The sequence below is a fragment of the Mastigoproctus giganteus genome, chromosome 2 (genome assembly GCF_048544385.1).
Source record: "Mastigoproctus giganteus isolate SK-2022 chromosome 2, ASM4854438v1, whole genome shotgun sequence".
Lineage (NCBI taxonomy): Eukaryota > Metazoa > Arthropoda > Arachnida > Uropygi > Thelyphonidae > Mastigoproctus > Mastigoproctus giganteus.
The window spans coordinates 119411887-119428401 of record NC_143576.1 but is presented as its reverse complement, the minus strand read 5'-3'; the positions used below and the strand labels follow the sequence as shown (position 1 = coordinate 119428401).

Below are 16515 nucleotides of genomic sequence, written 5' to 3'. Positions count from 1 at the left end.
AGAAATTCTACTGCAAGGGTCATGAAGAGTCTAAACAAGAGGTTTTCTATTATTCAGTGAAGAAGTACTTTATTGCTGCATGTAAATACGTGAAAATACAATAAAAAGGAAAAAGTAATAATAATTTTGGCATCATATACCTAGGTAAAGCCTTAAATACTGTTCCACATAAAAGACTACTGCACAAATTGGAGTAGTGTGATGTTAAAGGGGAAGTTGCTGTTATAGATAAGGGAAAACAGAATTTGAGAGTAGGAGTGTGTTAAAGGCCTAATGACTGTGATGAGTACACCAAACAGCTATACAGAGAAATTGAATATGCCAGTAAATCACAATATCTTATACTGGGGGATTTGAACTTTCCAGAAGTTGACTGGAATTTGTGGGTTAGTCACTCACATGCTAGCAAGACTTTTCTTGTATAACTGTTTACTACAGCAGCATATTAGAGAGGCAACAGGGGGAAGCAATACTCTAGATCTGGTTATCAGTAGTGATTTTTCATGCATTAAGAATCTGCAGAACAAAGATCCACTGGGTGGCAGTGATCACAGTGTACTGATGTGGAATTTTCTTAGACATAACTACTGTCAAGGGTAAGGGGAAAGGCTTTTGCTTTTGTAAGGGTGTAATGGGAAGCATTCAGGGAATTAATCTTAAAAGCTATTTGTCATTTTATACCAATGAAGAAATGCTGTTCAATGCTTAGACCTAAATGAATTTCAAATGAACTATTGAGATACAAGGCTGAAAAGAAAATTGCATGAGACGTGTATAAATTATCAGAAGACACAGAAGCCTGTAGTATTTATAAATTAGTCTCTAACCAAGCCACAAAGGAGGTTAGGCAAGCTAAGGCAGATTACAAGGAGTCTCTGGTAAAGAATGCAAAGAAACAACAGACTTCTTTACTCATATTAAAGTAGAAGGAAGGTTTGAATCATATTGTGCCACTTGATGTCAATGGGTTAACTGTTGATGATCCTGCCCAATTTGCTAGCTAACATTGAATATTATTTTTGCATCTACATTCACATATGAGGAATTCTTTATGCAAGGGGATGCCAGAAGTTTATCAAATTCAAATGGGGAGCTAAGTGACTTTGTGATAACTGAAAGGAAAGGGGAAGAGAAATTTTTGAAGCTGAACATATAAAAGTGTCTGAGGCAGATGGAATCTGTCCATTTATATTAAGGGAGGCAGCAAAGGGATAAGTAAACCCTAAGCCACAATTCCATGGGGAACTCCCCTGAACCCAAGCAGCCTTCGGTTCAGGGGAGTTTCCTATGGACTGGAGATGTCAGAATGTATCCCCAATTCATAAAGCGGGATCAAAAGATGATATGTGCAATTACAGACCTGTTAGCTTAACATCTGTTCCAGGGTAAATAATGGAATCACTGGTTAATGAAGTAATGCAGGAATATCTAGACAGGAGTGCAGTTATACTTCAATCTTAGCATGGTTTTATTAAGGGATGCATCTTGTCTGATCAATTTGATAAGATAATATGATGCAATAATAAAGGAAATGGATGCAAAAAATAATTTTGATATCATATATTTGGATTTCAGGAAGGCATTTAAGTGTGTACAGCAGTCTTTTATGTTGCACATAAAAGACTTGTACAAACTGGAATAATGTGGCATTAAGGGCAAGTTACTGCTATGGATACAGGGATAGTTAAGTGGAAGACAGAGTGGTTATTATAGTGGATTACCTCAGCATTCAGTGCTGTTCCCATTGTTGTTTTCAATATTTATTAATGATATTGATAAAGGTATATCAGGCTTAATGTCTAAGTTTGCAGATGATATAAAAGTTGGCAGGGCTGTTAATGAAAGTAATCAGGGTGAGCTGCTGAAACATGGTCTAGGAAAATTGGGTCAGTGGGCTGAGAAATGGCAGTTGAAGTTTAACACTGACAAATGCAAGGTACTGCATATGAGTAGCAGTAACTTGAGAGTAACTTATTAACTGTGTGGTACTCCACTCAGATATAAAATTCTCTGAGCAGTGCAGACGTGCTGCCAGGACAGCTCAGGTGCCTCTGTAGCCAGGTGGGCAGGAGCAGCAGTGCGTAGCACATGCTTCTTGATTGGACCGGGGTTCGAGCCCGTGACCACCAAATACGGAGGATGCGGAAAGGTCAGTGAATGACCACCACATATCCCCGCAGCAATATGGCCTTTGTTGCTAATGCTCCTAAAAACCAAACAACAACAACAGCCAGGACAGCTCATGGGATTTTGTCAATGATACATAGAAACTTTGCTAGCAAAGATAAGGAAGTGATTATTCTTTTGTACAAGGCCATAGTTAGACCACATTTTGAGTATTATATAGAGGTCTCGATGCCTCACTTTAGAATGGATGTAGTTCTGCTGAAATGAGTGCAGAGAAGGGGAATGATGTTGGTGAATGGAACAAAAGAGTAGTCTTAACCAAGAACGGCTTCATGTCTGAAAATTGCAGCATCTGGAGACTAGGCACCTGCGAGGTGATCTGATTGAACTATAAGGCTTTCGATGGTTTGAGCAAGTTCAGTGCTGATGAGATTCTTCCTCTTTCTCAGATTACACACGTAAGGTGGCATAAATTCAAATTGAGAAAAGACAATTGTAGAATAGACATGTGGAAATTTGCCTTTAGCCAGCAGGTGGTTGATTGCTGGAACAAACTTCCATCTGTCATTGTGAAAGTTGATAGCTTAAATAAATTCAAGGAAGAACTGAACAAACTTTACTTTTGGAGTGAATGGATAGTTGGAATTGGAAGCTTTTTTTTTTTTTTTTTTTTTTTTGGCTGATGCTGTATAACCTTGCTTTCTTGCATCATATGCCTCTACTAATGCTAATGTAGATACAAAGAACCCATTCAGTTTGTTAACAGCCTGAGCAGGATCATTGACAGTTAAGCCATTCATAACTAGTGGACCAATTTGATTCATCCCCCTTCCTTCCAGTGTTTAGCATTAACATTAGTTGAGGCATGTGATGCAAGAAAACAAGCTTATACACAGCATCAGCCAGGGGGGGAAAAAAAAAGACCCTACAAAATAAATAAAAAAAAATCCGGTCACTCCAGATGTTTGTATAATTCAGCCTAAAATTTATTTAAGCTATCAACTTCCACAACAACAGATGGAAGTCTGTTCCAGCAATCAACTACCCACTTCTGCACATCTATTCTACAACTGTCTTTCCTCAATTTGAATCTATGCCCCATCAGGTTCTTAGTCTGAGCAAGCAGAAGTATCCCGTCAGCATTGAGCCTGCTCAAATCATTCAAGGCCTTATACACCTCAATCAGATCACTCGCAGCTGCCTAGTCTGCAGATGCTGCAATTTGCAGAACTTAAGCCTTTCTTCGTAAGCATGCCCCTTTGTTCCTCTCACCAATCTTGTTACCCTTCCTGTACTTGTTTTATCAACTCCACATCCTTCCTGAAATAAGGTCTCCAGACTTGTACGCAATACTCAAGGTGTGGCCTGACCATTGCTTATTCAAAGGGATAATCACCTCCTTGTCTCTGCTAGCAGAATTCCTATATATATAGCATTGACAAAACTCCATAACCTGCTCTAGCAGCCCATCTGCGCTCCTCAGAGACTTCATACTTCATGACAGCACAATTACCCCCAGGTCTTTTTCATTCTACACCTCCCTGAGTGTAGTACCACATAGTTGGTATGTTTCTCTTGGGTTACTGCTACCCATATGCAGTACTTTGCATTTGTCAACGTTAAACTTCAGTTGCCCCTTGTCAGCCCATCTACCTAACATTTCTAGATCCTGTTGCAGTAGCATACTGTCTTTAGTGTCATTAACAACCCTGCCAACCTTTGTATCATCTGCAAACTTGGACATTAAGCCTGATATACCTTCATCGATGTCATTGATAAATATGCAATATAATAATGGACCCAGCACCAAACCGTGGGGGACTCCACTAATAACATTAATCCACATAGAGCAATGTCCATTTATTATCACTCTCTGCCATCTCCCACTCAACCATCCCTTTACCCATTGCAGCAACTTGCCCTTAATGCCATACCAATCCAATTTGTACAACATTCTTCCATTTGCAACAGTATCAAAAGCTTTGCTGAAATCCAAGTATATGATATCAAAATTATTTTTTGATTCCAATTCCTTTGTGACCACATCATAGTATCCAATTAAATTAGTCAGACAAGACTTCCCCTTAACAAACCCATGCTGTATCTGAACTATTACTGCTGTCTTGTCTAGGTGATCCTGTATCACCTCTTTAACCAGTGACTCCATTATTTCCCTGGAACAAAAGTTAAACTAACAGGGCTATAATTTGTGTCACCCTTTGAACCCACTTTGTGAATTCAGGATACATTTGCACATCTCCAGTCCATGGGTCCTTAGATTCCTTAGCATCCTTAGATTCCCTTGAATCTAAGGATGCTCTCATAATTATGGCTAAGAGTTCCTCGCTGCCTCCTTCAATATAACTGGATAGATTCCATCCATTCCAGGTGCCTTTGCTCTCAATTATTACAAAATCACTTATCTCCCTGTTAGAGTTTGATAAAATTCTGGCATTCCCCTCCTTGAATAACTCCTCATGTGTGAATGTAGATTCAAAATACTCATTCAGTTTATCAGCTACTTGAACAGGATCATCAATAGTTGAACCATCTATGTTAAGTGGACCAATCTGATTCATCCCCTTCCTTCTAGAGTTTACAAAAGTAAAGAACTCTTTGCTGTTTTCCTTTGCATCCTCTGCCAAAGATTTCTCGTAATCTGCCTAACCTCCTTTGTGACTTGATTACAGATTAACTTATATCTGCCATAGGCTTCTGTGGCGCCTGATAATTTATATGCATCCCATGCATTTTTATTCTCTGCAATGAGCCTCATTAATTCATCTGATATCCATTTAGGCCTGAACCTTTAATAGTATTTCTTAGTTGGTATGAAAATCCTAGTAGCCTCCAAGATTAAGTCCCTGAAGGCTTTCCATTTAGAATTCACTGTTGGTAACATCATCAGTTGATCCCACTGTATGGAATTTCAAAACTGTCTGAGACCACTGTAGTCACCTTTATGAAAGCAAAAACCTTTCCCTTTACGGTAGTTACATCTTTAAGTAAATCCCACATCAGTACACTGTGATCTGCAAATCCTTATCTTTATCTGCAAATTCTTAATGCATGAATAATCACTACTGATAATCAGATCAAGAGTATTACTCCCCCTGGTTGCCCCTTAAACATGTTGCTGTAGAAAACAATCCTCCAATAGATCCACCAGTCTTGCTAGTGTGCGAGTGGCCAAACCACAAGTTCCAGTCGATATCTGGAAAGTTAAAATCTTCCATTACAGGATATACTGATTTACTGGCCCACTCTTATTTCTCTGCACAACTGTTCGTCTTCAGAGTCATTAGGCCTATAACACATTCCTACTCTCATTTTCCCTTTCCCAGTGTTTTATGTCACACCAAACAGATTCAACATTACACTGTCCACCCATGTCAACGATGCACTTCCTTAGATTTTATGTGTTTCTTAACTAACAGCATAACCCCTCCTCCCTGTCTATTCTTTCTGTTCACATTTTGTACAGAGAGGAGAGGTTATGCTGTTGTACTCTCCAAATTCCAATACTGCATTGCTTATACCTGTGTGACACCATGTCTCTGATATTCCCTACAGTATCTTCCTGTAATGCCTTGATCAGCACTTCAAATTCATCAAATTTATTTACTATACTTCTAGCATTGGTGTATGTACCTGTTCTTACTCTTAGTTATCCTAACAGCCCATGTATTTACTTGTTCCGTGATGACTCTCAGCAACTTGCTCTCTAGGCTGCTGCTCGTTACAATAGAAGCAGTGCAAGAATCTTTCACCTCTGCCTGCAGCTACTGTTAATCTTTTGGGCTGTGAATTCCTCCCCCCCCCACGTTAGCAGTTTTCCGACCCACCTAACACTGCCTCGATAGCATCAGCTACCCCGAGCCTTGCACAATCTCTCCAGGGCCGAATTGACTGACAAGGCTCTCATCATATACCTCCCTCTTATTGTGTCTGGGCAGAATTGCAGACACTTTCAAATTTAACCCTAACTTCAACTTTTTTTTCAGTATTGACCTGTACTTGTTAAGTAAATCTGCAGATCTCACTCTTAAGGTCATTAGTGCCAACGTGTACAACAATATCACCTTTTGTGCCATTAAAAGTAAAGTTTACTTTAGTAAAGAAATCTTTGCTGCTTTTCTTTGTATTCTTTGTCAGACACCTTTTGTAATTTGCATTAATCTGCTTACCTCCATGACTCGATTGTCAACTAGTTTATATCTACTGTGAGCTTCTATGTCACCTGATAATTTATATGCATCCTAGGCATTTTCTTCTCTTCCATGAGTTGCCAGTTCTTCTTACATCCATTTAAGTGTAAGCCTTGAGCACTATCTCTTAATTAGTATAAAGCATCAAGTAGCTGCTACAGTTCCCTAATGGTAATGCACAGAATTTAAAAACTGTCTGAGACCACTGATCCACCTTTATAAAAGCAAATTTCTTCCTTTAACCCTTGTAAAGTGTAAATTTCCACATCATTACACTGTGATCCAACCAGTGGTTCTTTTTATCTACAGAATTTTAATGCGTGTAGAGTCACTGCTGGTAATCAGACCAAGAATACTGTCTCCTCTTCTTAACTCTCTAACATGCTGAAGAAAGCATGTAATCCAATAAATTCTCACACAGTAGTAGGTAGAAATTTTCTGCTGCTGTGTGAGTGATCAATCCACAAGTTCCATTCAATATCTGAAAAGTTAAAATACAACACAAGACATTGTAATTTTCTGGTCTTCGTTATATTCATTAGGGTCATTTGGCTTATAACACAATCCTGCTGTCCTTTTTGTCTTCCCAGTGCTTATGTTGCAAACTGACTCAACATTGCACTGGCCATCCATGCCGAACTGAGTGTACTGTCTTACATTCTAAGTCCTCCTTATCATCTTCCCCCTCCTGTTCTGTTCTTTCGGTACACACTCTTCATATTCAAATTCTGCATCCCATGTTTCTGAGTGGCACCGTGTCATATATACGTTATTTAAAAATATCAAATTTTGCACGAACCACTTCTTGCTTTATGCTTGCAACTATATCCATTGAAATTTAAGGCTAAAGTTTTAACAGTTTAATTAAATTCAGTAAAGTTAATTTACTGAAGCTTTCTAATATCATTTACAAGCTTAAACTTTATAAAATCAGAGCACCATTTTAATTCATTAATTTTTAAGAGCCTTCAAGAAAATACTAGCAGAGAACAACATGTACATAAAATAGCTGATTGGGCTAATATAACTTTATATCCACATCTCTTCTCTCTGTATACTATTTTCAAAAAAATAAAAAAAAAAAAAAACTTCCATGAAATTTACAGTGTAGCAGTACAGTATTTAGAAACATAACCACAACAAATATAGCGGATAACCAAGGAATGCAAGATAGATAACTTTTACAAAACCAGCAGTATATTTAGTAATTTGAGAATATTCTTTACATGAGCTTAACATAACAATAGCATGCATAAGTGAAGTATATTAAGCAAAAACTCTGCATTATTGTAAGAACATACATAAATATGGCACTACATTCAGCCCTATGGCTGTTTCTTAATATCATATGCACGTATATGTTGTCAGCAAAATTTAATTTAAACTAAAATGCCTGAATTTAAAAAAAAATTTCCTTTCCTCCTGCTTTCTGAAAATTAAAAAGTTGAGAGCTCTGCTGTTAATCCAATAACTATTTAAATTACAAGGCAAGAAGTGATGATAAGAGTTTCATAAGTTAAGATCTTAAAACAATGACGTTTTCACTCACCCACTGTGGGGGATAGTAGAAGCCATTGAAACAGTTGTATGATGGTGAAACATTACAGATAAATGGCAAATATACTTCTCAAAACAAAAGTACTGAATTATTTATGATGCAATACAGAATGCCTTAGTGTAAGAAATAAATTTATTTGTATGGCAGTCTATTAAAAATATATCCTGCAATAGTAAATAACACTGGTCAGCAAAAAAATATATATATACAGTAAACCCCCGCTATTCGCGGGGGGTTACGTTCCTGAGAAATGTCGCGAATACCGAAAACGCGAATACTGAGTTATGGCTCCCATAGCAATAAAGGGGTTCCCTTCCAAAGTATGAAATATATAAGAAAAACTAGTCTAAAATTTTGTCCACGTATGTATTATATGTACCTTCATAATATGACCATTAGAAATGCAAGCATATGGCATCGAAATGAAAATAAGAAACAATTTAATATTAAATGTAATATTTATTAGAAATTTCAAACAAATTTTTCAAACCAGCGCCTTTGCTAGCTAAAAAACTTATCCCGCCAGTGCTATCACCAGTTTCGCTAAAGTGTTGATAAAGGAGTTTAGCCTTTTCACGAATTATGAGTGAATTTAACGGAATTTTATTTTGAGTTCGGTCTTCTATCCACAGATTTAAAGCCTTTTCCATTTTTTTCTAATTTAACATCACGAGTTACTTAAGCAATTAGCACGTTTTCACGGACACTACGGCGGATTTCTTGATTGATCGTACCCTTGACTCATTGATTTTATAATGTTTTGCCACTGAGGAGACACTTTCACCATTAGAAATTTTGTATAATTCAATTTTATTCGCTAATGTCATCACCTTCTTTGATATTTTTACATTTCCCTCGTTATTCGTAGCCATATTTTTGTACGGGCTAGAAAGAACTTGTCCACAATAAAGTCACTTTCTTCCGTTAACACACTCGAAAAAGTCTGTTTTACACACTGCAAAACAGTAGATTTATCACTTTTGTAAGCATATCAATTTATAAATTGATAAATTTATTCAATTTATAAGCATATAAATTAAAAGCAAACGAAGAAACCTTCCATGACAAGCGCATAACACATACTAAACAAGGATTAGCGAGAAACATCCACACTCGCGATTTTGTCACCCCTCTCCTTCCACCCACTGAGCACTGTTTTGACCGGGAAAGGTAATTTTAGCCATGCCCATGTTTTTTATGGCAGAAATATTCACGGCACTTTAAAATTCACATTTTTTTTAGGTTTCATTTTATATTAAATCAGCGATCGCGAATACGCAAATAGCGGGGGTTTACTGTATATATATTTTATTCACTTCCTGTTAAAATTCAAGGTGAATTTTTGTAGAGTTGACAAAATACCTTCATAATGAGTTGCCTGGTATTGCACTACCTTCAATAAATAATGATTCTCCAGTGGAGAAGACTATTGATACTTATTCTCAGTGGATACCACCACCCAGACGGCAGTTTCACGGCTTTTGGGCCTCTCATCGGTGGGTTGGTAGGTACCCTGGTGTTGCAATAAGTTTATTGGTAATTCACTACGTACAAACATGATGCTAATGCACTAAACTGTTACGTTTGGTGAATTTCCCATAAGTTGAGGCTTTAGCTCTAAATCTTTTCACTCTATACTGCTGTACATCATCTGGCATCTCTCATATTGTGAAGTTATACTTCATAACTGAGTTGTCACTTATTGCAACACCAGGTTACCTACCTACTCACCGATGAGAGGCCAAACAGCCTTGAAATGGCTGTCTGGTTGTTGGTATCCACTGAGAATAAGTAACAATAGTCTTCTCCACTGGTGAAGCATTGCTTATTCGAGGTAATGCAATATCAGGCAACTCATTGTGAAGGTATTCATAATATGAGATAGGATAAAAATTATGCCATTTTACCATTTGTGGTAATTCACTATGTACAAACATGATGTTAATGCATTAACCTGAAACTATTGATCATGCCAAATGTGTGAAATAGTGATTTAAGGAGCACAAAAACTTCAAGCATCTGTCTTGGCCAGCCTGATCTGGATCTCGGCTGCATTAAGTGTCTGTGGAAAGGTATGTTCATCAGTATAATCCTCTATCCACATCACTCTAGGAATTGAGGACAGTTTTGTTACATGAATGATCCAGTATTTCTCGTGTCACTCTTCAACACCTTCTTGATGACATGTTAAAGTAGTGATTAGGGCCAGTAGCAGTCTCACATGTTGGTCATGGTCCATATATGTATGCGATACTTAATATATTTTTTAGTGCTTGTCTTCTCCAGACTAATTTTTAACTGATTTTTTAATAGTGGCAGCACAGTCTAAAGGAGGTGGACTTATCTTGGGCAGTTAATGAAGAAGCTGTAAACAAAGGTGTTTTATCTTTAGTGACTAGTAAGGAGGAATCACCACTTGAAATGCTTGTCCTCTGTGGCTCTGCTGTATCATATGCAACTATTAAGTAAGTGATTTGCTGATTAAGTATATAATTTTACATAATTCTATAAAAATTTATTTTGAATATGTATTTGGGCTTCTAATGCTTGTGATGAAAAAATGTATGAGATGTATTAGCATATCTGCTTACTGATTACATTAGCATTAGTTGAGGCATATGATGCAAGAAAGCAAGCTTATAGAGCATCAGCCAAAAAAGAAGAAAAAAAAAAAAAAAAAAAAACCTTCCCATATGGTCACTCCAAATGTTTGTCTAGTTCAGTCTTAAATTTATTTAAGCTATCAACTTCCACAACAACAAATGGAAGTCTGTTCCAGCAATCAACTATGGAACAATCAACTACCCGCTGGCTAAAGGCAAACACTTCCACACATCTGTTCTACAACTGTCTTTCCTCAATTTGAATCTATGCCCCCTCAGATTCTTAGTCTGAGCAAGCAGAAGTATCCCATCAGCATTGAGCCTGTTCAAACCACTCAAGGCCTTGTACACTTCAATCAGATCACCTCGCAGGTGCCTAGTCTCCAGATGCTGCAACTGACAGAATTTAAGCCTCTCCTGGTAAGAGAACCCTTCTCACCAATCTTGCCCTTCTTTGTACTTGTTCTAGCAACTCTACATCCTTCCTAAAATGAGGCCTTCAGACCTGTACGCAGTACTCAAGGTGTGGCCTGACCACTGCATTATACAAAGGTATAATCACCTCTTTGTCTCTGCTAGTAAAATTCCTATACACCGATGAGCCAAAACATTATGACCAGCGACTCGTTATGCAAATCGAAGCAACTGCAGGTGAACTACAGCATGTGCGCAGTTCAGGACACGATATAAAAAATGCCTGATACTGAGTTCCATTAATCAGTGTTACTCTTGTTCTTCAAATGGGAAAGGCAGCGGACTTGAGCAAGTTTGACAAAGGCCAAATTGTAATGGCCAGATGACTGAGTCACAGCATATCCGAAATGGCATGGCTGGTGGGGTGCTCATGGTCAGCTGTTGTTAGTACCTACCGAAAGTGGTCCGAGGATGGAAAACCCACAAACCGCCAGCGAGCCATTGAATGACCACAGCTTGTTGACCTCGAGGTGAGGAAGGCTCTCCCGGATGGTATGTGGCAACGGAAGGGCGACTGTGGCACAGTTAGCCGGTAATTGGATTGTTATTTGTTATTTGGTTTTTAGGAGCATTAGCAACTAAGGCCATATTGCTCCGGGATATGCGGTGGTCATTCCCTGACCTTTCCGCATTCGGTGGTGACGGGCTCGAACCCGGGTCTAATCAAGAAGCGTGTGCTACGCACTGCTGCTCCTTCCCACCTGGCTACGGAGGCGCCTTCCGGTAATTGGAATACTGGTGATGGGAGTAATGTGTCACAATGCACAGTACATTGAATCCTGCTGAAAATGGGGCTGCATATCCACAGGCTGCTCCGAGTGCCCATGCTAACCATGGTTCACCGGCAACAGCCCCTACAATGGGCACACGAGCATCGAAACTGGACCTTGAGTGATTGGAAGAAGGTTGTCTGGTCCGATGAATCATTTCCTGTTGCACCATGTGGGCGGCTGGGTACGTGTGCGTCATTTACCTGGGGAAGTGATGGCAGCAGTGTTGTGCTTTGGGCAATGTTCTGCTGGGATAGCCTGGGTCCAGTCATCCATATGCCGGACATTCTGATGTCTACCACCTACCTAAACATCATTACTGACCAGGTACACCCTTTCATGGCAACGGCCTTCCCCTCTGGTGATGCCATCTTTCAGCAGGATAATGCACCATGCCACACTGCCCGGATTGTTCGAGACTAGTTCGCAGAACATGAGGAAGACTTCCAGGTATTGCCCTGGCCTCCAAATTCCCCAAACATCAATCCCATCGAGCATCTGTGGTTTGTGTGGAACAGCAACTCCCATCTGCGGCATCTCAACCACGAACCTTACAGGAGTTAAAAGACCTGCTGGTTAGGTGTTGGTACCAGATACCACAAGACACATTTAGAAATCTTGTAGCGTCTGTGCCTCACTGGGTATGAGCTGTTTTGGCTGCATGTGGAGGACCAACGGACCAACATCATATTAGGTAGGTGGTCATGTTTTGGCTCATCGGTGTATATCATTGACAAAACTCCATGACCTGCTCTGGCAGCCTGTCTGCTCTGCTCAGAGAACTTCATATCGGACTGCACAATTACCCCCAGGTCTTTTTCATTCTCCACCTCCCTGAGTGTACTACCACACAGTTGGTACGTTTCTCTTGGGTTATTGCTACCCATATGCAGTACTTATAGCTTCCTGTCCATCTGCATGTAATAATTCAACTCCCAGTGGATAGATTTCCATGAAATTTTATATTTGGCTGTTTTAGAAAGATTTGTGGAGCAATCCCAAATTTCATTAAAATGGACCATAGACATCTGGTAAGTATTATTTACCCCTCCCTCCCCCAAATAAAATTTCCCGACGAGATTGGGGCCTGAAAAAGCGTGCCCTCTCTCTTTACTATGGAGCTGTCTTTGTACCCATCATCAGCTGCGGATCTGGGGTCCTACAAAGCTGTTATGGCTGTAAACAGATGTACACTAAAAACAAAGCAACTTGCCATCCTTCTTACCATTACAAATGACTGTTGCACTGTCAGCACCCATGCCTGCAGGTGCTGGCTGGTGCACTTCTGATGGACTTGGAGGTTGTCACACATGGGCTGTTGTAGTCTTTCCGAGGGGGATCCACCACATGCCTTGGATACGCAACTGATCCTGCCAACAATACCAAGGCAGATGCCACACTTAAAGCAGACTTGGCAGTCAAGGTGGACTAATTCTACTAAAGGAAATATCACTAAAAAATTCATCCCTGAAATTTCTAGAATCCACCCAGAGTCACCTTCACGGTTCTCCCCTAGCCCTCTACTTCTCAATTCCTACTTACTGGCCACGCATCAATGAAAAGAAAATTGAAAGCACTGAGTATCATTGATGACCCCCCCCCCTCTGTGCCATTGCAGCTCCTCTGAAAACTGGAACCATCTTATGTGCACTTGTGAAATCTATGAGGATATAAGATGCACTCTTCTCACAAGGATACACTATCTTCCAAAAAACCTTGAGCACCAAGTACTGTAAAAATAATAGGGGAAAAAAAACTGGAAAAATAATGTGCCCAAGACTTGTTCAAGAAGTGGAAAACCCTGTCTAGGACAAACTTTTAATAATCAGACAATCACTGGATCTAAACATCACTTGAACTTGACTCAACCTGCCAAATGGCAACCTGCACAGGCTCCCTTGCACTGTCACTTTTGTTCCCCTTCTCCTTCCCCCTCTTTTGCCTGATGGAGACATCTGCATCTCACCCAAGGATACCTTTGGTGTCATCCTCAAGGCTCATCTTATCTCTCCCTAAACTATATCCTCATTTTTCTGCACCCTTTCTCTGTTTTTTTTTTTTTTTTTTTTTGTGGTCTCTGTCAGGAAGCTTGGGCAGCCCGGGTAGAGATTTTGGGACTGCCTAGCTATCTCCCAGAGGTTCATGGTGGGCAATGTGGAGTCCTATCAGGGGGCCCACAGTGAAAAGCCAGATGACAACACAACCCAATGCTACACTTCATAAAACAACACGCTACTCACACTTCTGGCTTTCACGGAGTACTGTTTTACTCTGTGAAAGCCAGAAACTGTGTTTTACTGCACAGAGTATACAATACAGCTGTGGGAAACCACCAGAGGCACCCCAAACGCTGTGCCACTATTATTCCCCTCCCCCATACATATCACATAGGCTATTGATATACCATATGTTGTAGCTGAAGCACTGGATATTGGATTTGTTGCAATGCAATAATTGGAGAAATATCAATGTGCAATATGGCAGATGCACAGGAATGGAATGTTCTTGGTTCACACGTAAAAGTTATTGTTTTTTGCTTATTTTTTGTTATCAATTTATTAAATACTTGCGGCCTTGTCTAGATGATCCTCCATTATTTCTTTTACCAGTGACTCCATTATTTTCCCAGAAACAGAAGTTAAGGTAGGCTTGTAATTACTCGTGTCACTCTTTGATCCCTCCTTTGTGAATTGGGGATTATTTGTGCATCTCGAATCCACTGGACCTTCCCTGAATCCAAGAGTGTTCTCATTATTATGGCTAAGAGTTTGCTTACTTCGTTCACTACCTCCCTTAAAATAATTGGATGGATTCCATCCACTCCAAGTGCCTTATGGTTAACTTCAACAATTTCTCTTCCACTTTCCTCTCAGTTATTACAAAATCATTCAGCTCCCTTTTAGTTTGATAATCTAATTTGATGCCGAATATCAAGTACATCTGAAAAACTGGGTTTTCTCTCTCACTCTCAGCATTACTTAAAAATTTTAATGCTTAAAGGTTTTTTTTTTTTTAATTCACAGAATAATTTAATCTGTATACCAGTGGATTCCACAAGGCAGTGAGGATTGACAGACTGAGCCTCAGAAAAGGGTATTATCATTCCAAACCATCCTTAATAGCTCACTGGTGGGATTCACAGCTATCCAGTATATTGTCTAGTTATATATACTCATGTGGATTAACCATCTTAATTTAACACTGTTAATTTGGTTTAGTTCATTACATGAATAATTTTCTATTACAAAAAGAGAGTTTCCCTTTCCAACCATTTGGGTTTCTTTTTATAATGTGTGCAAGCAGACATGCACACTGATCAACATGGAAGACGAATCTGCAGGCACAATGCCACAACCTTTTCTTTTTCTGATCTTTATGTAATTCTCTGAATTCTCCACATTTAAAACTAACTCTGTGTAGTTTTGGTTCATTATCTCAATTCTTAGGCCTTTCAACAGAATGCACTATGGAATCCAGAAGCCATCAACAATTGCAAAAAAGGATTGTTCTTCCTCACCACAACCCCACACACATACATTTGAAGAATCAGTAAAAAATAATTCAAAATTGTTCACTTTTTTTGATGTCATCTCTATTTTAAATTCTTTCTGAACACAACTGTTAAGAGTCCATTTATTACATTAAAAACATATTTTTAATTAATTTTCAAAATTAAAATTCCCTTTAAACCTGTTGGCAAGCAAAATGCAAATTGAAAAACTTGTGTGGATCAAGTCTCATTCCAGATGATGCGTCAATGTCATGAAGACAGATTAGTTTTAACTTAATTCCTGAAAATTTCCTAATTGTGTCATAATTAACAGGGATTTCCAGAATTTTTAGTGGAGAAATCAAATAAAACATTTTAAAAAGCAGCTATTAGGAGTTTCAGTTGTGTGAAGAGTAGATGATGAGCATGAACTGCTGAAACATTGTCTGGGGTCTGATCAACCCCAAGTGACAGGCTCGGGGTTAAGGTAATACTTTTAACCCAATATGATTGACATGATAACAACAGTTCACATAGTTTAATTAGTGTTCTTCATATTTAATTAATTCATTATGAAAAACTATGTAATATCATCTCAGTATATTTATTACTTATATATTAATTTTAATATAATGTTTAATACATTTTAATAATATTGCAAATATAATTTTTAAAAAATGCTAATTTTCAAATGCCTTCCTTTGCAGGAAACTTTTAAGCAGTTGTCAATCTCTTCACACATTAAATCTTCAGTCCTGCCGCAGCTTGCCTCGGGGTATGAAACGACTGTATACAGGAGATGACCTTGCTCATTTGCAATCACAAATACTAGAAGGACGTTTTGAGGAATCTCCTTCGGAATTGTAAAAATATATTCATGTATCTATGTATGTATAATATACTGTATCAGTTAACTTTGTTGCTTGAAAAAGCTGTCAATTATTTCTTGTTTTTCATTGAATCATTATATCAGTCATTGAATTCACCATTAAACTTGTCTTCATAGCATTCCTAGTTATATAAATTTTGCCTTTTTTTTTAAATTGTTTAATTAAAGAGTGTTCATTATCCATCTGGTTTATATATATATATTATTTTTTATTTTTTTTTAAAAATAGTTTATATATTTATATTTTAACCTTTTAATGGTAGTAGTATAATTGAATGTAAATTTATCATATATTGAATTTACTGGCTGAATATTTATCTTTTCCTAAAATTAGTGTTTCCTCTCTCTCTCTCTCTCTCTCTCTCTCTCTTCTTCCATATATATGGAAGTAAATAA

The 16515-nt window shown here is 38.4% G+C and overlaps 1 protein-coding gene across 1 annotated transcript in view; it reads left to right on the top strand.

The window, feature by feature from the left end:
* The window catches only part of Fbl6 (F-box and leucine-rich repeat protein 6), a 190050-nt gene extending 173889 nt beyond the window's left edge, over positions 1-16161 (top strand). The window contains exons 10-11 of the mRNA XM_090368643.1: positions 10207-10358; positions 15938-16161. Of these exons, the coding sequence (XP_090224769.1) occupies positions 10207-10358; positions 15938-16097 (312 nt within the window). The 3' untranslated portion in view covers positions 16098-16161. The remainder of the gene's footprint in view (positions 1-10206; positions 10359-15937) is intronic.
* Positions 16162-16515: the final 354 nt, after the last annotated feature.